At 43.3% G+C, this 23,640-nt stretch overlaps 2 protein-coding genes across 2 annotated transcripts in view; one reads left to right on the top strand and one right to left on the bottom strand.

The window, feature by feature from the left end:
• The first annotated feature begins 1,117 nt into the window (after positions 1-1,117).
• Positions 1,118-20,662, top strand: LOC134321596 (kelch domain-containing protein 1-like). The gene is made up of 14 exons (XM_063003403.1): positions 1,118-1,141; positions 1,204-1,299; positions 1,483-1,553; positions 7,528-7,645; positions 8,785-8,897; positions 12,013-12,094; positions 12,169-12,267; positions 12,342-12,416; positions 12,503-12,561; positions 16,809-16,921; positions 16,996-17,068; positions 17,695-17,779; positions 19,207-19,286; positions 20,404-20,662. The coding sequence occupies exons 1-14, from the start codon at positions 1,118-1,120 to the stop codon at positions 20,549-20,551; spliced, it is 1,236 nt and encodes a 411-aa protein (XP_062859473.1). The 3' UTR covers positions 20,552-20,662.
• Positions 20,663-22,095: 1,433 nt separating this feature from the next.
• LOC134321738 (LIM and SH3 domain protein 1-like) overlaps positions 22,096-23,640 on the bottom strand; it is a 39,299-nt gene continuing 37,754 nt past the window's right edge. The window contains exon 7 of the mRNA XM_063003567.1: positions 22,096-22,979. Within this exon, the coding sequence (XP_062859637.1) occupies positions 22,806-22,979 (174 nt within the window). The 3' untranslated portion in view covers positions 22,096-22,805. The remainder of the gene's footprint in view (positions 22,980-23,640) is intronic.

Here is a 23,640-nt window from a genome sequence, read left to right as displayed (position 1 = left end):
CTTATATAGAATTTTAATATTTCATATTTATTAGCGAAGTGGCATAGCAAAATGTCATTATGTGTTGGTAATGACGTGTTGCGGTAATCATAATTTTTACTTTTTGTAAGAAAAAAACTAGCTAGGCCATGGATTTGCTAAAGCTAGTCAACAGCTAGTACAAGATGCACTTTAAATACATATAAATAATGTGTAAAGTGTAAAATTTGGTAAAGTACCGCCATATTGATGTAAATGGTAATGACGCTGAATAAATATACTCTGTGATCAGGAGGAATACATGATCAAATTACTCACATTTCCAGACATTAAAATGTCAATCTTCTCTCATGGCTGGCACGTGCTTCCTTGCGAGTCTTTGTTTCCATGGTTACAACATAAACATAAAGTGTTACCTTCAAATGATTCCCTACAGAAACCATACACTGTTGCGGCAATGACGATAATGCCGGGGACAGTAATACATTGCTCAAAAATATGCATAGGTTGTACAAATATGAAAAAAAAATTACATTTTGTTTCCTTTTAAGCTATTATAAAACTCATATTGTGATTTTTATAATGAATTGATCACTTTTTGGCATTTTATTAGAGCAGAGAAGTTTTAAAGTCTGGGTTGGGGACAAGGCCAAAGTAGCAAAATATTGATGTTGAAATCATCGTAAAAAATGGAAATCATAATTATTTTGGTATGTAAATTTTTTTAGTGATGCGATGAAAGATCTTTTTAATACCTAAAATATTTGTTTTGTATTAAAGTATTTTTAACACAAATGTATAACCTAGGGACGTAAAAGTTCCCCCAATTGAAGAATCACCCAGCTATGGTCTTGGTTTTAACATAGTTTTTGCCCAAAACAAGGCTGGCAAGATCATTTCAAATCTATTTTTAATCCATTTAAATACTGTGCATTGTAAATACTTTGGAATTTACGTTCCAAGGGAACAATCAAGCCAGAAAAACACGTTTCTCCAACTTCATCCTCTCCTCAGGCGCTCAGATGAAGTCCACTCATCAGGTTGCTCTAGGTCTCCTGCTCGGGCGAGGTTCCTGTTTGCACACCCAGCCTGCTCTCGGCTCTCTGTAAATACTAACCACAGGCGGCGTGTTTCGGTAATGTGGCGTGTGTTCCTCTTCCTGGTGAGACGGATAAATACCGGTAACCGAATGTAACCGGTTTGTATTCACTGTATTTACCTCAGACGATGAACGAGTTTCGCCTGACTGAGGCTCCTGCGCGGAGTGATCATGTAGCCCTGCTGCTGGAAAATGTCCTGTACGTCTGGGGCGGATTACAGGTAAGCCGCATCACTACTGTACCGTTCAGTACGAAAGGCTGGACGTATCACACGCATCCGCGGTAAGAGTTAGGAACGAGTCTGTTGGATGTAAACAAAAAAACGACCTTCTTTGTACTACAGTCTTTGTAATAGTCATAGACATGTTTGTAAAAGTTGACTAAGAATACATTGCTTTTACAGTATGTAAACGGAGAGGAGAAGATGTTACCCAGTGCTGAGATTTGGCTGTATGACATGGAAAGTGGAATCTGGTGAGGGTCTATTTTTCTTAATTTTTCTTTCTTTTTCCTCAAAAATGACCCTAACAAACTATTAATAAATCATCTATTTTGCACTGCCGTTGTAATTGCACTGGTTTGACACAAAGACCTCAGACATCCCAAGTGTCCCGGAAGTTCCGGGAGTCTCCCGCATGAACATATGCCTCCCTGATGCCCGTAAGTCAGATAAAATCTCCCGGAATCTAGAACGAGCGGCCAAGAGCGACACACACACACACACGCGCACGCATTAACTCCGTTATCTGATATACATACATATTGTCTAATAGTGCACTAAGTAGGGCCAGTGATAGCTCAGTGGTTAAGGTACTGGACTAGTAAACAGAAGGTTGCCGGTTCAAGCCCCGCCACCACCAAGTTGCCACTGTTGGGTCCCTGAGCAAGGCCCTTAACCCTCAGTTGCTCATTGTGTTCAGCTCATTGTGTAAGTCGCTTTGGATAAAAGCGTCTGCTAAATGCTGAAAATGTAAATGTAAAAAATGTAAATGTAGGGAACATAAATCCGTCATCTGATATACAATCTAGTGCACTATGTAGGGAACATAATTAATTATGTAATACACTATCTAGTGCACTATGTAAGGAACACAAATCATCATCTAGTTATAATTTCTAGTGCACTATGTAGTGAACATGAATGCGTTATCTACTACACTATCTAGTGCACTATGTAGGGAACATAAATCTGTTATCTGATATACAATTTAGTGCACTGTGTAGGGAACATAAACCAATTGTCTAATTCACTATCTAGTGCACTATGTAGTGAACATGAATGCGTTATCTAATACACTATCTAGTGCACTATGTAGGGAACATAAATCCGTGATCTGATATACAATCTAGTGCACTATGTAGGGAACCTAAATCCGTTAACTAATAATACGCTACCTAAAGCATTATGTAAGAAACATAAGTCTATTATCTAGTACACTATCTAGTGCACAAAGTAGGGAACATAAATTCTTTTCTAATATACATTCTAGTGCACTATGTAGGGAACATAAATCTATTATCTTTCACACTATCTAGTGCACTATGTAGTACACATTAATGTGTTTGTGACGCGAACAGTTAGCAGCTCCTAAAAGTTCTGTTATCACCCATATCCTTTGGTGTGTGCGAGAGGTTTTGTAGCTTTTTTTGGGGGGTCGGGGGTACCTCCCTGAAATGAGTTTTTGCAACTTGGGATGTCTGAGACTTCTAAATCTGCATTGTCACTTTAAATGTCTAGGTTTTTAATATCTCTATTTTTCAATTGTTATATTTTAGTGCTATATTTTTCATACTTCTTGTGTCAAGAAATTTTTATGGAAGGTTTATTTTAACAGAGAGACAGAATATCAACAAAAAATCATCAAGATCATTGACAAGCTCCTCCCGTGTAATTCTGGACTGACCTCACCTTTCTCAGAATCATTCTTACCCCACCAGGTGAGATCTTGCATGGAGCTCCAGAGTGAGGGTGATCGACTGTGATCTTGTATTTCTTCCATTTTCGAATTATCGCACCAACAGTGGTCTCTTTCTCACCAAGCTTCTTGCTGATGGTCTTGTAGCCCATTCCAGCCTTGTGCAGGTCTACAATCTTGTCCCTGACGTCCTTTGATAGCTCTTTGGTCTTGCCCATGGTGGTCGAGAGATTTGAACGGAAGAGACTGATTCTGTGAAAGGAGTCTTTTATACAGGGACAGGACTAATTTGTGTGCCTCATGGGCACATAACCGGTCTGTGGGGGTCAGAATTCTTGCTGGTTGGTAGGGGATCAAATACTTATTTCCCTTAATTAAATACAAATTAATTTATAACTTTTATTTAATGTTTTTTTTCTGGATATTTTGTTGATATTCTGTCTCTCTCTGTTAAAATAAACCTTCCATAAAAATTATAGACTGTTCAAGTCTTTGTAAGGGGGTAAACTTACAAAATCAGCAGGGGATCAAATACTTATTTCCCCCACTGTATATTTGCGCTTTAGTGTGTTTATTCTAGTGTGTTTATTCTATTTTTATATTCTTCTTATTCTAGGTTTATTGTTTTAATTAATGTTTAGTGTTGCACCATGGGTCCGAGAGTAACGTAATTTCAATCCTCTGTATGTCCTGTACATATTGCAGTATTGACAATAAAGCAACTTTGACTTTGACTAACAAAGGTGTAGTCCAGTCTGAAATAGTGCACATAATTTGAATTAATAATACACTCACAATCTATCATTGTGTATGTAAATCATATATATACAGTATATACAGAGTGATACAAATGATTGTGGTATCGTTTTCTACTTTGTCATATATATAAACGTACTGAAACTTTTGAGATTTGTAATAACACACTCTTACATAACTCATTATAGTGTCAGTGGATCAGATCAGAAAGTATGTAAAGTATAATTTGATATTGCATCAAAAGTTCTTTGGACCTAGGATCGAACCTGTTTTTCAGGACATTTGGTGGACTTTAGTTACATCAAATCTGACATGCAGCAACTAACATGGTCAACGTTTGTAGCACCAGCCAAACAAATGTCAAACTTCTGACAGACTAGGTTCGATCCTAGGTCCCTTTCTGATCTGATCCACTGACACTGTAGTACTCGAATCATCAGGTGATCTGTGTCATCATGTCTTTGTGGTTTTGTATAACATGCTTATACCACCTCCTTGTTTCTACACTCACTGTCCATGTTATCAGCTCTACTTACCATATAGAAGTGCTTTGTAGTTCTACAATTACTGACTGTAGTCCATCTGTTTCTCTGCATGCTTTGTTAGCCCCCTTTCATGCTGTTCTTCAATGGTCAGGACCACCACAGAGCAGGTATTATTTAGGTAGTGGATCATTCTCAGCTCTGCAGTGACACTGACATAGTGGTGGTGTGTTAGTGTGACACAGCAGCGCTGCTGGAGTTTTTAAATACCGTGTCCACTCATTGTCCACTCTATTAGACACTCCTACCTGGTTGGTCCACCTTGTAGATGTAAAGTCAGAGACGATCGCTCATCTATTGCTGCTGTTTGAGTTGGTCATCTTCCAGACCTTCATCAGTGGTCACAGGACGCTGCCTACAGGGCGCTGTTGGCTGGATGTTTTTGGTTGGTGGACTATTCTCAGTCCAGCAGTGACAGTGAGGTGTTTAAAAACCAGCACAACACACACTAACACACCACCACCATGTCAGTGTCACTGCAGTGCTGAGAATGATCCACTACCTAAATAATACCTGCACTGTGGTGGTCCTGTGGGGGTCCTGACCATTGAAGAACAGGGTGAAAGGGGGCTAACAAAGCATGCAGAGAAACAGATGGACTACAGTCAGTGATTAAGTGTAGAAACAAGGAGGTGGTTTTAATGTTATGTTATGGCTGAACACTATGATATTAGAATTGGTCCAGAAATGGAAAAAATGGAATCCAGTGTGAAGACATACCATTGAGGCAACGTCTTTTCCCGGGAAGTCCGTGTTTATTTTAGCAAGACAATGCCAGGCCTTGTTCTGCACGTGCTACAGTCATTCTTGTAGACACCGTGTGTGTGTGCTTCATGATGATGGATCTCGAGGTTAGGGTGGCCACATTCATAGTCACAAAAAGGAGGACATTACACCCCCAAAAGGAGGACGTCATACCAGGAACAGGGGGACATGATACTGCAACACACAGAATGAAACCATAACCCATATAACAGAGTTTTTGACCAATTTAAGCAAGAATTCTATAACAAATGACTGTTTTACTCACCAAATGTTGTGTCTACTTTTGATTATACAATTTAGTGCACTGTGTAGGGCACATAAACCAATTGTCTAATTCACTATCTAGTGCACTACGTAGGGAACATAAATTCATATCTAAAATACTATCTAATGCACTATGTAGGGAACATAAATCTGTGATCTGATATACAATTTAGTGCACTATGTAGGGAACCTAAATCCGTTAACTAATAATACGCTACCTAAAGCATTATGTAAGAAACATAAGTCTATTATCTAGTACACTATCTAGTGCACTAAGTAGGGAACATAAATTATTTTCTAATATACAGGGTGGGCCATTTATATGGATACACCTAAATAAAATGGGAATGGTTGGTGATATTAACTTCCTGTTTGTGGCACATTAGTATATGGGAGGGGGAAAACTTTTCAAGATGGGTGGTGACCATGGCGGCCATTTTGAAGTCGGCCATTTTGGATCCAACTTTAATTTTTTCAATGGGAAGAGGGTCATGTGACACCTCAAACTTATTGAGAATTTCACAAGAAAAACAATGGTGTGGTTTTAACGTAACTTTATTCTTTCATGAGTTATTTACAAGTTTCTGACCACTTATAAAATGTGTTCAAAGTGCTGCCCATTGTGTTGGATTGTCAATGCGACCCTCTTCTCCCACTCTTCACACACTGATAGCAACACCGCAGAAGAAATGCTAGCACAGGCTTCCAGTATCCGTAGTTTCAGGTGCTGCACATCTCGTATCTTCACAGCACAGACAATTGCCTTCAGATGACCCCAAAGATAAAAGTCTAAGGGGGTCAGATCGGGAGACCTTGGGGGCCATTCAACTGGCCCACGACGACCAATCCACTTTCCAGGAAACTGTTCCTGGCCGCCATGGTCACCACCCATCTTGAAAAGTTTTCCCCCTCCCATATACTAATGTGCCACAAACAGGAAGTTAATATCACCAACCATTCCCATTTTATTTAGGTGTATCCATATAAATGGCCCACCCTGTACAATCTAGTGCACTATGTAGGGAACATAAATCTATTATCTTTCACACTATCTAGTGCACTATGTAGTACACATTAATGTGTTTGTGACGCGAACAGTTAGCGGCTCCTAAAAGTTCTGTTATCACCCATATCCTTTGGAGGGCAGTGATAGCTCAGTGGTTAAGGTAATGGACTAGTAATCTAAAGGTTGCTGGTTCAAGCCCCACCTCTGCCAAGCTGTCACTGTTGGGCCCCTGAGCATGGCCCTTAACCCTCAATTGCTCAAGATTGTGTTTAGTCATAACTGTAAGTCGCTTTGGATAAAAGTGTCTGCTAAATGCTGTAAATGTGTGTGCGAGAGGTTTTGTAGCTTTTTTTGGGGGGTCGGGGTCGAGGTCCGGGTCGGGGGGTACCTCCCTGAAATGAGTTTTTGCAAATTGGGATATCTGAGACTGCTAAATCTGCATTGTCACTTTAAATGTCTAGGTTTTTAATATTGGGACCTCTATTTTTCAATTGTTATATTTTAGTGCTATATTAAGTCCGTTCCTCGCTGCCTCCAAAAGTTTACCAGCGAGCGGGCGAAATTCAACCACCCAATCACAGACTAGCAATTAGAGGGCAAACCATCTGTGATTGGCCAGTGGTGGTGGGCGAGCCACGATAGGTAGCACCACTATAAGCAGTCAAATGAGGCTGACAAACCAATGAAATACAAAGCATTTGTTTTGACATGATGTACCTGAGCCAAAATGTAACCAGTTCACCCCAAAAGGAGGATTTTTAAGGATTTTCCAACGCTAGGGCGGAGGACTGGCAGCTGAAAGACCGGACTGTCCGACCTAAAGCCGGACGTCTGGCCACCCTACTCGAGGTGGAGAATCAGACAACGTCGACCATGAACTGTTGAGCTGCTGAGGTCTTGTTCCAGGCGAGAGTTCCACTTGGAAACTACAACAATTAGTATTCTATTGCAAATGAATCCTTAATCCTTTAATATGGTTGGTGGAATGACAGACACAAACAAGAAGCTAACATAGCCTTAGGTACAGCTGATCTATTGTTAAGATCTTTATCTTTATCATACATGTTATAATTATTCCATATGAAGTAAACAAGTGAATCATAATCTGCCAGCGGTAGCAACAACATACACAAACAACCCTGTTCCCTAAAGAATTCACTCATCTCCTTATCTGTGTGTGTGTGTATGTTGTATCTTAGGGCTCGCAGGGAAATGGGCGGAGAGGTCCCTCCTTCGCTCTTTCAGACCTGTGGTTCGTATTGCACCGGCAAGCTTTATATATTCGCAGGCCAAGACGAGAATGGACACACCAACCAGGTGAGTCTCGGCATAGCCCTACAGGAGCACCGCTGACACAAAGGCTTTTAGAATAGAAGTGGTTTGACATGTTTGTCGAGTTCAGATGCAGGAAAAAAAAAAAACAATGCGCTGGTGTGTGTATCCTGATTTGCATGCACCTCTGAAGGTGCATTAAAACATTAACATTAAAACCACCTCCTTGTTTCTACACATACTGTCCATTTTATCAGCCTCACCATATAGAATCACTTTGTAGTTCTACAATTACTGACTGTAGTCCGTCTTTTTCCCTGCATGCTTTGTTAGCCCCCATTTCATGCTGTTCTTCAATGGTCAGGACTCTCCCAGGACCACCACAGAGCAGGTATTATTTGGGTGGTGGATCATTCTCATCACTGTCCTTGCTGGACTGAGAATAGTCCACCAACCAAAAAAAACATCCAGCCAACAGCGCCCTGTAGGCAGCGTCCTGTGACCACTGATGAAGGTCTACAAGATGACCGACTCAAACAGCAGCAATAGATGAGCGATCGTCTCTGACTTTACATCTACAAGGTGGACCAACTAGGTAGGAGTGTCTAATAGAGTGGACACTGTATTTAAAAACTCCAGGAGCGCTGCTGTGTCTGATCCACTCATACCAGCACAACACACACTAACAGACCACCACCATGTCATTGTCACTGTCACCTGCTCTGTGGTGGTCCTGACCAATAAAGAACAGGGTGAGAGCAGGATAAAAAAGTATGCAGAGAAACACATGGACTACAGTCAGTAATTGTAGAACTACAAAGTGCTCCTATATGGTAAGTGGAGCTGATAAAATGGACAGAGTGTAAAAACAAGGAGGTGGTTTTAATGTTATGGCTGATCAGTGTATATTAGTCAGTATCTATCAAAAACGGTCCAAGGAAGGAACAGTGGTAAACCGGCGACAGGGTCATGGGCGGCCAAGGCTCACTGATGCACGCGGGAAGCGAAGGCTGGCCCAATTCATGCTGGTTCTGATAGAAAGGTGTCAGAATACACAGTGCATCACAGTCGCAGGGCCGTTTTGGCAGCAAAAGGGGGACCAACACCATATTAGGAAAGTGGTCATAATGTTATGCCTGATCAGTGTAGGTGTAATTGTAACGCTTTTCTTGTTTTATAAACAGATGTACTGTGTAGACTTGCTGGATGGACGTTACACCTGGAAGGAATTGACACACGTTTTGGGAACACCTCCATCACCCAGGGACAGACACTCCTGCTGGGTCTATAAGGACAGGTACTACAAAGTGCTACAAGGCTTCAAAGTGGATTTCTATGGTCTAAATAAGCCAAAAATATATAAAATGTATATAAATATAAAGCATAACTTACAGGCAAACAATCAGGCTCATAAATGCCTTTAATGAAATGACACAACTGGGAAAACTGCTGTGTAACCAGAAAAAACAGTAAACAAGGAATCATGCCTGACAGCAAGTCAACCAATCGTTATGAACATCAAAATGCTTAAAGAAAAGCCAGCAAGAAGGTCCTGGGTTCGATCCCCAGGCGGGGGCGGTCCGGGTCCTTTCTGTGCGGAGTTTGCATGTTCCCCCCGTGTCTGCGTGGGTTTCCTCCGGGAGCTCCGGTTTCCTCCCACAGTCCAAACACATGCAGTCAGGTTAATTGGAGACACTGAATTGCACTATAGGTGAATGGGCGTGTGTGTGTGTATGTGTGTCTGCCCTGCGATGGACTGGCACCCCGTCCAGGGTGTTACTGTGTGCCTTGCGCCCATTGAAAAGCTAGGATAGGCTCCAGCCCCCCCTGATCCTGACTGGATAAGTGAATGAGGGAAGTTAGTGGGGTTCATGAATAGCTTTCAGTTAAGATAGATGGGTAGTGGTAGCTTAATGCTAAAGGTACTGAATTAGTAATCAAAAGGTTGCCAGATTAAGCCTCACTGCCAAGATCCTCCATTGCTCGGATTGTATCCAGTCATGATTGTAACTCCGCAATTGGCTGAGGAGTTGGGTTAGCAATGCTGTGTGAGGATGTTGGTTGCCCAGGGAGCACAGAAATTTGGGCGTGGCTCTCCGTAGGCGTATGTCAGGCGACTATACACCCTCCCTGGAGGCCCTCAGGTCCCCAGTAGCGGGTTGGCTACACTATATTGGGAGAAATATATATATACACACTATATTGCCAAAAGTATTCGCTCGTCTGTCTTCACACGCATATGAACTTGAGTGACGTCCCATTCTTAATCCATAGGGTTTAATATGATGTCGGCCCATGCTTTGCAGCTATAACAGCTTAAACTCTTCTGGCAAGGCTTTGTTTATGGGAATCTTTTAGAAGCGCATTCGTCAGGTCAGACACTGATGTTGGACGAGAAGGCCTGGCTCGCAGTCTCCGCTCTAATTCATCCCAAAGGTGTTCTATCGGGTTGACAGTCATGGTGCGCAGTCAGGTTGGAACAGGAAGGGGCCATCCCCAAACTGTTCGCACAAAGTTAGGAGCATGAAATTGTCCAAAATCTCTTGGTATGCTGAAGCATTAAGAGTTCCTTTCACTGGAACTAAGGGGCCGAACCCAACTCCCGAAGAACCACCCCACACCATAATCCCCCCTCCACCAAACCTTACACTCGGCACAATGCAGTCCGACGAGCACCGTTCTCCTGGCAAGCGCCAAACCCAGACTCGTCCATCGGATCGCCAGACGGAGAAGCGTGATTCGTCACTCCAGAGAACACGTCTCCACCGCTCTAGAGTCCAGTGGCGGCGTGCTTTACACCACTGCACCCGACGCTTCGCATTGCGCTTGGGTGCAGCTGCTCGGCCATGGAAACCCATTCCGTGAAGCTCTCTACACACCGTTCTTGAGCTAATCTGAAGGCCACATGAGGTTTGGAGGTCTGTAGCGATCGACCCTGCAGAAAGCTGGCGACCTGGTAGCCGCTCTGCTTTTTCACGTGGCTACCACGTATACAGTACCAGTCAAAAGTTTGGACACACCTTCTCTTCAGTGGTTTTTCTTGATTATTTTTTACAAACTATGAAGGAACACATACGGAATTATGTAGTGAACAAAAAAATGTTAAACAAACCAGAATATGTTTTATATTTTACCAACTCTACCTCTGCACACTGGTCCCAAACACATTAAAAAAGCAAGAAATTCCAGAAATTAACTCTAGACAAAGCACACACATGAATTGAAAACCATTCCAGGTGGCTACCCTCATGAAGCTGATTGAGAAAATGCCAAAAAGTGTGCAAAGCTGTCATCACAGCAAAAGATGGCTACTTTAAAGAATATGGTTTGTTTAACACTTTTTTGTTCACTACATAATTCCATATGTGCTCCTTCATAGTTTGGATGTCTTCATTATTAATCTACAATGTTGAAAATAAAAAAAAAATCAAGAAAAAACACAGGAATGAATGAGAAAGTGTGTCCAAACTTTTGACTGGTACTGTATATATGGTTAAAAGCATCAGATGCATCAGATAAATGCCTCAAATGTAAAAAGTCACCCTGCTGTAGCAGTTATTGTGAAAAAGACATTTCTAGAAGTGAAAACAACTCACCCATGAAATGCCAAGCCACAGAAACTTCAAGAGTGAAAGTGCCAGCTGATGAAGCACCTAATGTGTACAGATTATTTGTCCTTGGTTGCAACACTCAATACAGAGTTCCAAACTGCCCCTGCAAGCTACCTTGGCATAGCAGCTGCTCAGTACTAGATTTGTGCCAGAATGATGGTTTGATATCTGGCAGTCTGTTGGATATATCCGGGTTTGATGGATGCCAGCAAACGGCTCCCTGCCCAACTAGAGCAAACTGTAGATTTACTGGTAAGGAAGACTCACTCACTCACTTTCTTAACCGCTGATCCAATTAGGGTCGCTTGGGGTGGGTTGCTGGAGCCTATCCCAGCTTTTCAATGGGCGCGAGGCACACAGTAACACCCTGAACAGGGCGCCAGTCCATCGCAGGGCAGACACACACACACACCCATTCACCTATAGGGAAATTCAGTGTCTCCAGTTAACCTGACTGCATGTCTTTGGACCGTGGGAGGAAACCGGAGCTCCCGGAGGAAACCCACGCGGACACGGGGAGAACGAAAGGACTCACACCGCCCCGGACACGGACACGGTATGATCCACTCATACCAGCACAACACACACTAACAACAATCATCCACAACCTAAATAATACCTACTCTGTAGTGGTCCTGGGAGAGTCCTGACCATTGAAGAACAGGGTGAAAGCAGGTTAAAAAAAGTATGTAGAGAAACAGATGGACTACAGTCAGTAATTGTAGAACTACAAAGTGCTTCTATATGGTAAGTGATAATGTCAGGCCTGATCGGTGTATTCTCTTAACGTTCCTCATCCAGGCTTATCTATTTCGGTGGGTATGGATACAAAACGACTAGAGACGTCAACACCAAGAGCTTCACAGTGAATGAGACATCATGGGTAAGCTTGGGTGCGATGGTTTTAATAGTGACAGGTAGTGGTCTGTTTTCTAAAACGTCATCATTTCTTCATAGTCGACAAATGGGAACGCGTTCCTCCGTTACTATGGCTGGAACAACGAGGTCCACATGTTTACACCTGACTCGGTCACATGGAGCGAACCTCAGACCCAGGTAAAGGAAATAACATACCAGTGAAATAACACAATGATTATAATATCCGTCATGCTGATATGTGTCTTCGATAGGGGCCGGCACCTAAACCGAGGGCCTCCCATGCCAGTGCCAACATGGGTAACAAGGGCTACATTTGTGGAGGCTTGGTGAGTGGACAACACAACCCAATAATTGCTTTACTCACTAAAGCTTTATAGTAGACAACAAAACTATATTGTTTACTCTATTGTAGGAAACGCAGACCATAGACATCTACTGTTTAGATCTGGTCACATGGGCATGGACACAAATGTAAGTACTGCCCATCATTCCTTGTCTTGCTCCTTGTTTCTACACTCACTGTCCATTTTATCAGCTCCACTGACATGGTGGTGGTGTGTTAGTGTGTGTTGTGCTGGTATGAGTGGATCATACCGTGTCCACTCACTGTCCATTCTATTAGACACTCCTACCTAGTTGGTCCACCTTGTAGACGTAAAGTCAGAGACGATCGCTCATCTATTGCTGCTGTTTGACTTGGTCATCTTCTAGACCTTCATCAGTGGGCACAGGACGCTGCCCACGGGGCGCTGTTGGCTGGTTGTTTTTGGTTGGTGGACTATTCTCAGTCCAGCAGTGACAGTGAGGTGTTTTATCCAGTCATACCAGCACAACACACACTAACACACCACCACCATGTCAGTGTCACTGCAGTGCTGAGAATGATCCACCACCTAAATAATACCTGCTCTGTAGTGGTCCTGTGGGGGTCCTGACCATTGAAGAACAGAGTAAAAGGAGGTTAAAACAGTATGAAGAGAAACAGATGGACTACAGTCAGTAATTGCAGAACTACAAAGTGCTTCTATATGGTAAGTGGAGCTGATAAAATGGACAGTGAGTGAAAAAACAAGGAGGTGGTTTTAATGTTACGGCTGATCGGTGTATAGTGCCCCTGGAGCCAAAACTTAAAGAAAGCCTTCCTAAAGGAGTGGAATCTGTTATAGCTGCAAAAGGGTGGGGGTGGGGGACTCTATAGATGGATGGATGGATGGATAAAGAAATAGACGGATGGATGGATGGATGGAAGGAAGGAAGGGAGGAAGGAAGGATGGATAGATAGAAGTATGGATAGACGGATGGATGGATAGAAGTATGGATAGATGGAAGGATGATGGATGGATGGAAGTATGGATAAATGGAAGGATGATGGATGGATGGAAGGGAGGAAGAAAGGATGGATAGAAGTATGGATAGATGAAAGGATGGATGGATGGATGGATAGAAGTATGGATGGATGGATGGAAGGAGGGGAGGAAGGAAGGATGGATAGAAGTATGGATGGAAGGAAGGGAGGAAGGAAGGATGGATGGATAGAAGTATGGATAGATGGAAGGATGGATGGATGGATGGAAGGAAGGATGGATGGATAGAAGTATGGATGGATGGATGGATGGAAGGAAGGATGGATGGATAGAAGTATGGATGGATGGATGGATGGAAGGAAGGGAGGAAGGATGGATGGATGGATGGAAGAAAGGGAGCAAGGAAGGATGGATGGATGGATAGAAAGAAGGGAGCAAGGAAGGGAGGAAGGAAGGATGGATGGATAGAAGTATGGATGGATGGATGGATGGATGGAAGGAAGGGAGGATGGATGGATGGATGGATGGATGGAAGGAAGGGAGGAAGTATGGATGGATGGATGGATGGATGGAAGGAAGGGAGCAAGGAAGGATGGATGGATGGATAGAAAGAAGGGAGCAAGGAAGGGAGGAAGGAAGGATGGATGGATAGAAGTATGGATGGATGGATGGATGGATGGAAGGAAGGAAGGAAGGAAGGAAGGAAGGAAGGAAGGAAGGAAGGAAGGAAGGAAGGATGGATGGATAGATAGAAGTATGGATGGATGGATGGAATGGAGGAAGGAAGGATGGATGGATAGAAGTATGGATGGATGGATGGATGGAAGGAAGGAAGGAAGGAAGGAAGGAAGGAAGGAAGGAAGGAAGGAAGGAAGGAAGGATGGATAGATAGAAGTATGGATGGATGGAAGGAAGGGAGGAAGGAAGGATGGATGGATAGAAGTATGGATGGATGGAAGGAAGGAAGGAAGGAAGGAAGGAAGGAAGGAAGGAAGGAAGGAAGGAAGGATGGATAGATAGAAGTATGGATGGATGGATGGAATGGAGGAAGGAAGGATGGATGGATAGAAGTATGGATAGATGGAAGGATGGATGGATGGAAGGAAGGGAGGAAGGATGGATGGAAGTATGGATAGATGGAAGGATGATGGATGGATGGAAGGGAGGAAGGATGGATGGATGGATAGAAGTATGGATAGATGGAAGGATGGAAGGATGGATGGATGGATGGAAGGATGGATGGATAGAAGTATGGATGGATGGAAGGGAGGAAGGAAGGATGGATGGATAGAAGTATGGATAGATGGAAGGATGGATGGATGGATGGAAGGATGGATGGATAGAAGTATGGATGGATGGAAGGAAGGGAGGAAGGAAGGATGGATAGAAGTATGGATGGAAGGAAGGGAGGAAGGAAGGATGGATGGATAGAAGTATGGATAGATGGAAGGATGGATGGATGGATGGAAGGAAGGATGGATGGATAGAAGTATGGATGGATGGATGGATGGAAGGAAGGGAGGAAGGATGGATGGAAGGAAGGGAGCAAGGAAGGATGGATGGATGGATGGAAGGAAGGGAGCAAGGAAGGATGGATGGATGGATGGAAGGAAGGATGGATGGATAGAAGTATGGATGGATGAATGGATGGATGGAATGAAGGAAGGATGGATGGATATATAGTTAGATAGATGGATGGATGGATAGATACCAATCATGAAGAAACCCTGTTTGTTACCTCAGCAATAGCTGCATTTGGGAGGAACTGTAACAGGTTACCCTGCCTTGAGTAGATCTGTTAAATATTGATCAAGATTCCTCAGTGTTATCTTCGTAATAAGTTAATGTAGTCTCAATTTAGAGGATTTTGACCCCTTTTCTGGAGTCCTATAATCCTATGATTGAGAAGATAAGTCAAAGTTTAACCTTTACTGGGTTGAAAACAATGAATTCCAGATGTTGGTTAAATTATTATATAGTGTGAACTCTCTGTATAACATTTTTTCCCTTCTTAACCATACTTGAGTACTTTTGGATGTGTGCTTTGTTATTCTATCCTGCTGTAGGACCCATTTCTAGTTTTCCTACACTTAGGAGCACATTTTGCTCTAAATACTAGACGTTTAAGCCTTCCATTCCCAGAAGCAGCAAAGCAGCCCCACAACATTATGGATCCTCCAACAAGTTACACTGTAGGTGTTGTGCACTTTTTATAGGCTTCACTTTGTTGCTTATGAACAGAACGCTCTGCCTATAGATCATTTTCCCAGAAGGAGCACAAATCACACTGCCGTGATTCACCACTTCAGATTGTACTGCGCTTTAAACCATTTAGATTATAAGCTGAATGGTTATTTTTGCCCTTTAGGGTGGTAGTAGCTCAGCCTAGGGCTCATAAGATTGCCAGTTCAAGCCCCACCACCACCAATTTGCCACTGTTGGACCCCTAATTGAGGTTCCTAAACCTCAATTGTGTAATGTAATGTTTCTACACACGCTGTCCATTTTATCAGCTCCACTTACCATATAGAAGCACTTTGTAGTTCTACAATTACTGACTGTAGTCCATCTGTTTCTCTGCATGCTTCGTTATCCCCCTTTTATGCTGTCCTTCAATGGTCAGGACCCCCACAGGACCACCACAGAGCAGGTATCATTTAGGTGGTGGATCATTCTCAGCACTGCAGCGACACTGACATGGTGGTGGTGTGTTAGTGTGTGTTGTGCTGGTATGAGTGGATCAGACACAGCAGCGCTGCTGGAGTTTTTAAATACCGTGTCCACTCACTGTCCACTCTATTAGACACTCCTACCTAGTCGGTCCACCTTGTAGACGTAAAGTCAGAGACGATCGCTCGTCTATTGCTGCTGTTTGAGTTGGCGCTCACAGGACGCTGCCCACGGGGCGCTGTTGGCTGGATATTTTAGGTTGGTGGACTATTCTCAGTCCAGCAGTGACAGTGAGGTGTTTAACAACTCCAGCAGCGCTGCTGTGTCGTATCCACTCATACCAGCACAACACACACTAACACACAACCACCATGTCAGTGCCAGCTTGTCTGGAAGCTGGGGTCAGGGCGCAGGGTCAGCCGTTGTACAGGGGCCTTGCTCCCTTGCTCAAGGGTCCAACAGTGGCTACCACTGTCTACTTAGTACTTAACAGTCCATCTATCATTTATGGCTTGTTGCTTGCTGGCTGAGCTGTTGTTGCTCCTAGACAATAACAACACCACAGTTGACTTGGGCAGATTTCTTTGATGAGCCTATAACCTCTTGACCCTCTGCCTTGCCCAGTTTGAAGCATTCCTCAATACAGACACACCTGATCCAGCTCATTAAGGGCCTAAGTAGCCCAATAGGCTTTAAAAAGCTTATTGTAGGAAGCTTATAATATGTATCAATTTTTTTTCTTAGTGAGCTCTTGGCCGTTTCCATCCCGAAGGGTCGCTCCCTGCACACCCTGACCCCCACCTCGCACCACAGGCTTCTCCTTTTCGGTGGCCTCAGCACGTCCGGACAGGTTCTCAGTAAGTTCGAAGGTCAGACATTTCTGTGTCACTATGAAACCTTTTGTGAACGATTGAACTTTCCTCTTGTTTAGGTGACGCCTGGGAATTTGACACTGTAACAGAAGAATGGAAAGAGAAGCGGCATTCCAACAGGGACAAACCCAGGTAAGAGGGTAAACATAATATTCTCTGGTCGGCTGGGCGCCCCCTAGCAGGCACACTTGGCAGTACCTGCAGCAGACAACATAGGACACTAGTCTGCTGGTTGGGAAAAGACCGGACTAATAGAAGGGTGGGGTCTGTTAGCATGTGTAAATAAGAAGGGGGGGATAATGGGTGGCACGGTGGGTCGTCACCCTACAGCAAGAAGGTCTTGGGTTCGATTCCCAGGTGGAGTGGTTCGGGTTCTCCCTGTGTCTGTGTGGGTTTCCTCCCACAGTCCAAAGACATGCAGTCAGGTTAACTGGAACTACTCAAATTGAAAATGCCCTAGTGTGTGTATGTGTGTATGAAGCCCTGTACAGGGGCGAATGTGCAAGCTCCACAAAGAAAGCACCCAGACCGCTCCACCAGGGAATCGAACCCAGGACCTTCTTGCTGTGCCGAGCCACAATAAACAATACACGGACTATCTTTTTATATTTCTAATGAGATTTATTAATACAGGTCATACAAATGATGATGTATGACACAAACCCTGACTAAAAGTGACCGTAACAAGCTAGAATATAGAGGAAAAATTAGAAAAAAGTAATGCTATGGGTTTGTTAAATGTCTGTATTTGCTGTTAGGTTGTGGCACTCAGCAGTGCAGGGTAAGGACAACGACGTGGTGGTTTTCGGAGGAAGCCAGGAATATGTATTGGTCATGGATTCGGTATGTAACTATACATTTAATATCAATATACTGTAAATAACAAAATATCACCGTCGCGCAGTTTGCATGTTCTCCCCATGTGTGTGTGGGTTTCCCCCGGGAGCTCCGGTTTCCTTCCACAGTCCAGTTAATTGAAGACACTGAATTGACCTATAGGTGAATGGATGTCACTACTGCACTTTTTACTGTATTATATGCAAGAGAGTACTAAAATACTGTACTCAAGTAAAAGTACTATTACTTTAATGATTTTTTACTTAAGTACGAGTACAATTACTAGTCTAAAAATCTACTCAAGTAAAAAGTAACTCATTTAAAATGTACTCGGAGTAAACGTTACCGAGTTACTTTTTTTAACAGAAGGAGGGACGTCATTTTCCAACAGACTGCAACTGCTGTTGTCAATTCAAAACAGCATTATTTCTGTTTATCCTCAATAGAAGGGTTAGGCGGTTAGGGTCGCACCTATAAAAAATTTAACGGGTCTTACCCCGTCATAGGAACATGATCAAAATAAAAAACAAACCAGCAGAATCTCACAATCACATTTACGCTGTCCGTTTTACTTAAATAATTACTAAAAAATAAATGAACATAACCACTTATCTGCTTACTTGATCTATATCCATTTATTCTCTCGGCTTTCCAGGTAAAAAGCTTAAATTGGTGATTCGATCACTAAACGGTCATTTATAGAACAACCAATGAAGAAAGAGAATGAAATTCCGCCCAGAACGTGAATTCCGAAGCTCTGATTGCTTCACCAAATGAACCGATTCATGGAGTCGTTTATGCACAACATCATAATGAAACGGAGCGAGTCGTTTCTGACTCGTTAACTCAGCGATTCGGTTCGCAAGCCCGACTCTAAAGCACACACATGCGTAAATGCTCAGCGGGCCGGATCAAACAGCCTAAGGGGCCGGTTTAATGTCGAGTTTTTTATTGTTTTCTTTTTTTTTTTTTACTCAGTAACGGAGGTTATTTAAAATGTAGCGAATTACAATTCTTAATACGAAACATACTTAAGTAAAATTACAGGTTGTAAAATGTGCTTTAAAAAGTACAAGTACACAAAAAAACTATTCAATTACAGTAACGCGAGTAAATGTAATTCGTTACTTTCCACCTCTGATTATATCTATCTTGCACTTCTGGTTAGATGCTCCTGCATTTCGTTGGCTTTGTACTTGTACTATGCACAATGACAATAAAGTTGAATCTAATCTAATGTGTGTAATTGTGTGTGTCTGCCCTGCGATGGACTGGCGGGGACGTCTAGGGTGTTACTGTGTTTATATGATCATACAGTATATAGCCTGTTTAAATTCAAATACCACTCACATAATTGTATTTTATTTTATTTTTTTAACCTTCATTAATCCAGTACCAAGTGAATAAAAAATCGATTCTTTTTTTTCTTTTAGGTAACCGTGCTCAGATCTCCCACAGAAAGCCACTGTAGAGATGTGTTGGTGTTTCAGACTCAGCCCTATTCACTCTCCAGGTAAGCATTACGAACCATCAGATTTGCACCAGACCAGAAGCTCTACCTCTACCTTAATACCCATGTGTCATAAACAGCACAGAAAGCACAGCAGGGCAAACCAGTAATCATCCTTTTGTTGGTAATTTGTTATTCACTGGTAATGTGGTGTAATTACCATTCAGGACCTGAAAATAGCACCAGGTATGATACACATAGTTCGGATTTAGATGCCCTGCAATGACAAAGAGGCATCAGTACCTGAATGTGTGTGATACCTTGATGCGATTAAGCCTAGCGTATTTCTATCTATCCGTTTCCTCGGCTGCTCCTGTTAGGGGTCGCCGGCGGATCGTGATCCGCATTATTGATTTGGCACAGTTTTTACGCCGGATGCCCTTCCTGACCTATTTATTTTTTTACTTTTAAGCATTTTCTCAATTTGCATCGTGCCTCCTCTCTGCCTATGCCGATCCCTGCCCTGACCGAGGAGATCGAAGCTGACCCATATCCCCTCCGACACGTGAGCAGCAAGCCGTATGCATCTTGCCACCCACACATTGACGAGTGTTGCACCACCTAGCGTTGTGTGCGGAGAGACACACCCTAAGAGCACTCCTTCCTCATCTCCGAGTAGGCGCCTCTAATCAGCCGGCAGAGGTCGTAACCGTACCATTCTGACCAGAGAGAGACCCACTTCCGACCTTAGTCCCGCCCATCTGAAGAACCGGCCAATCGCTGTTCAAATAGCCGCTCAGCCTCGGTCGGTGAGGCAGAGCTGGATTCGATGCGTCGTACTCGAGATCCAGCTCCGGTTGCAGCGTGTGTTTTTACCCCTATTTATCCGGGCTTGGGACCGGCACTACAACGCATCCTAGCGGTTAGGTACCTATAGGACAATTCAGTGTCTCCAATTAGCCTGACTGCATGTTTATGGACTGTGGGAGGAAACCGGAGCTCCCGGAGGAAACCCACGCAGACACGGGGAGAACACGCAAACTCCACAAAGAAAGGACCCGGACCGGACCGCCCCGCCCGGGGATCGAGCCCAGGACCATCTTGCTGTGAGGCGACAGTGCTACCCACTTAACCACCGTGCTGCCCTGAGCCCAGCGTATTCATTTCTTTCATTTTACAGATTATGCGAGGACTGTATAGGAAAACATGGCTCGGCTTTGTGGGAGCAAGTGTCGTCCTTACCAGCCAGAGTTCAGGAGACGCTTCTGAAGAGAATCCGTTACTTCAGGACATGCAAGGAGCCGCAGGGCCGAGGCGGTTCTACGTGAGCCTGCGGTTATACGGTCGGCTCGACTCTCGGTTGTGCGAGCGCTGTTGTTTAACGTTCTCGTTCAAAAGTACTTGAAATATACAATTGCTGTCTTGTGGATTTACCCCATGTTTTAGTCATTTTTATAATGTACAGTGTGTTTGATCATAATATGGAGTTATGAGCAATTTTAAATACTATATACAGTGTAATTGTAATATGTATTTTATATATTTATAATTTTTTTAGGTAAGTTCAAAGTAACTGCAGAACGTAGTCACATACTAATTTAAATATGGAGCTACTGTGTATGGAAAAAATAGTGCTTTTATACATGATAGTTGAAAATATATATATTGTATATTTTATTAATTATTTTCCTATTTTTTTGTCAGTTCATAAATACAATAATTATGAGTTATAAAGTGTATATTTGAAAATTATTTAATAAAAACTTAAAAATATAATATACAAAGACATAGGATATTCATTTCCAACTGTTCCAGAGGGTTCGGGAGAGGGTATGTGGAAGGTGAAGTGAATAACACTGATCATCTCTTCATCACGGCACCTGTTAGTGGGTGGGAAATATTCGGCAAGCAAGTGAACATTTTATCCTCAAAGTTGATGTGTTAGGAGCAGGAAAAATGGACAAGTGTAAGGATTGTGATGGCTAGACGACTGGGTCAGAGCATCTCCAAAACTGCGACAGGGTCAGATAGGGTCTGTAGCTCAGATTGCTGAAGAACTTAATGCTGGTTCTGATAGAAAGGTGTCAGAATACACAGTGCATCCATCAGTGTATGTGGCTGCATAGCCGCAGACCGGTCAGGGCTCCCATCACCGAAAGCGCCAACAATGGGCACGTGAGCATCGGAACTGGACCGCGGAGCATTGGAAGAAGGCGGCCCGGTCTGATGAATCACGTTTTCTTTCACGTCACGTGGACGGCCGGGTGCGTGTGCGTCTCGTACCTGGGGAACGCGTGGCATCAGGATGCGCTATGGGAAGAAGGCGAGCCGGCGGAGGCGGTGTGATACTTTGGGCGATGTTCTGCTGGGAAACCTCGGGTCCTGCCATCCATGTGGATGCTACTTTGACACGTACGACCTACCTAAGCACTGTTGCAGACCGTGTCCACCCTTTCATGGAAACGCTATTCCCTGATACCTGTGGCCTCTCTCAGCAGGGTATTGGTTCAGGAACGGTTTGAGGAGCACAACGACGAGTTTGAGGTGTCGACTTGGCCTCCAAGTTCTCCAGATCTCAAACCAATCGAGCGTCTGTGGGACGTGCTGGACAAACAAGTCCGATCCATGGAGGCCCCACCTCACACCTTACACGAGTTAAAGGATCTGCTGCTGACATCTCGGTGCCAGATACCACAGCACACCTTCAGGGGTCTAGTGGAGTCACGTCTCGACGGGTCAGGGCTGTTTTGGCGTATATTAATTCATGAATGCTGGCTGATCTGCTGGTTCTGACACTCCCTTAATCGAATGGGATAAGATAGGGGGTAGTAGTTTCACACACAAGCCCTAATAAAAGCATAAACACATCAAATTGTTTTATTTATTACTTTATTATTCAATATAATCATGGATTGGAATGTTTTCTTACAAAATAACATCAGAATGTACGTCGCGTACGAATATATACTCATAATTATACAAAATCATGTTAATGGTCGATGTTATTGTTAGGATGGTAGATGTACTATGTATTTTTTTCTTATAAAACTGGTACATTGCACCCAAAAGTGCATAAAAAAGAGTTTTAAAGGGTTGCCAGCACTCGTACTGATAGAGTACTGATATAACAAGCGTGTAATTAAGACTTGATCAAGGATTAACGATTGCGCAATGATTGCCGATTGCTATTTCCAGTAGCAACTGCAGATTTAATATTGATTTCTGTAATTAAATCGCTGCTGCATTTTTATGTCCAAATATGGTCAAATAACAAAGACGATCACAGCAGGAATGTCGATAGAGAGCGTGAATAAAATACTGAAGGTTAAAAAATAAAAGTAATGCTCATATAGCAGACAGGAGCCGTTTTCCCCTCTAAGCACGTTAGCGATTCGTTTTTCTAAAAAAGCCAAAGCATAGATGCCTCAAGTTTCCTCTGCGTTTAGTTAAGACTTAGTTAAACAGACCGTGAAATGAACTGGAAAGTAAAAAAAACAGAAAGCCATGTGAATGGAGAGGGCACCTGGGCTGTTCTAGTTTACACCCCTGTCTCCTGTGTTCTTTTCTACCTTCCTGATCTGATTAAATAGCCTCTATGTAGTTGGAGGGTAGCATGCCCTGCTTGCCGGTGCGCTCGACTCGGCCGAACATCCAGCCCTCGTCGATCTGCTGGACGTCCAGGATCACGTCTCCGTCCGCGAATGAGACCTCGTCTTCGTCGGCTGCGGCGTAGTCGTAGATCGCTTTGTAGCGCTTCTACACACACACACACACACGCACATAAAAGACAGTTTGAATACATTTATGTTAGATGTACACCGATTACCTTGTTTCTACACTCACTGTCCATTCTATCAGCTCCACTTACCATATAGGAGCACTTTGTAGTTCTACAATTACTGACTGTAGTCCATCTGTTTCTCTGCATGCTTTGTTACCCCCCTTTCATGCTGTTCTTCAATGGTCAGGACCCCCCACAGGACCACTACAGAGCAGGTATTATTTATTATACATGGTGGTGGTGTGTTAGTGTGTGTTGTGCTGGTATGAGTGGATCAGACACACCTCACTGTCACTGCTGGACTGAGAATAGTCCACCAACCAAAAGTATCCAGCCAACAGCGTCCTGTGACCACCGATGAAGGTCTAGAAGATGACCGACTCAAACAGCAGCAATAGTTGAGCGATCGTCTCTGACATTACATCTACAATGTGGACCGACCAGGTAGGATTGTCTAATAGAGTGGACAGTGAGTGGACACGGTGTTTAAAAACTCCAGCAGCGCTGCTGTGTCTGATCCACTCATACCAATGTTCCAATACCTAAATAATACCTGCTCTGTAGTGGTCCTGTGGGGGTCCTGACCATTGAAGAACAGGGTGAAAGCAGGCTAAAAAGGTATGTAGAGAAACAGAT

This window comes from Trichomycterus rosablanca, chromosome 10 (genome assembly GCF_030014385.1).
Source record: "Trichomycterus rosablanca isolate fTriRos1 chromosome 10, fTriRos1.hap1, whole genome shotgun sequence".
NCBI classification, from domain to species: Eukaryota; Metazoa; Chordata; class Actinopteri; order Siluriformes; family Trichomycteridae; genus Trichomycterus; species Trichomycterus rosablanca.
Note: the sequence above shows the minus strand (reverse complement) of the source record. Positions and strands in the feature narration are given on the sequence as shown.

Excerpts from the sequence above, each read along its gene's own strand:
- LOC134321596 (XM_063003403.1), top strand. The coding sequence starts at position 1,118 with ATGTGGCGTGTGTTCCTCTTCCTG. Across the intron at positions 1,142-1,203 it reads GGCGTGTGTTCCTCTTCCTG|ACGATGAACGAGTTTCGCCT; the intron begins GTGAGACGGATA and ends TATTTACCTCAG. Across the intron at positions 17,069-17,694 it reads TCCAACAGGGACAAACCCAG|GTTGTGGCACTCAGCAGTGC; the intron begins GTAAGAGGGTAA and ends ATTTGCTGTTAG.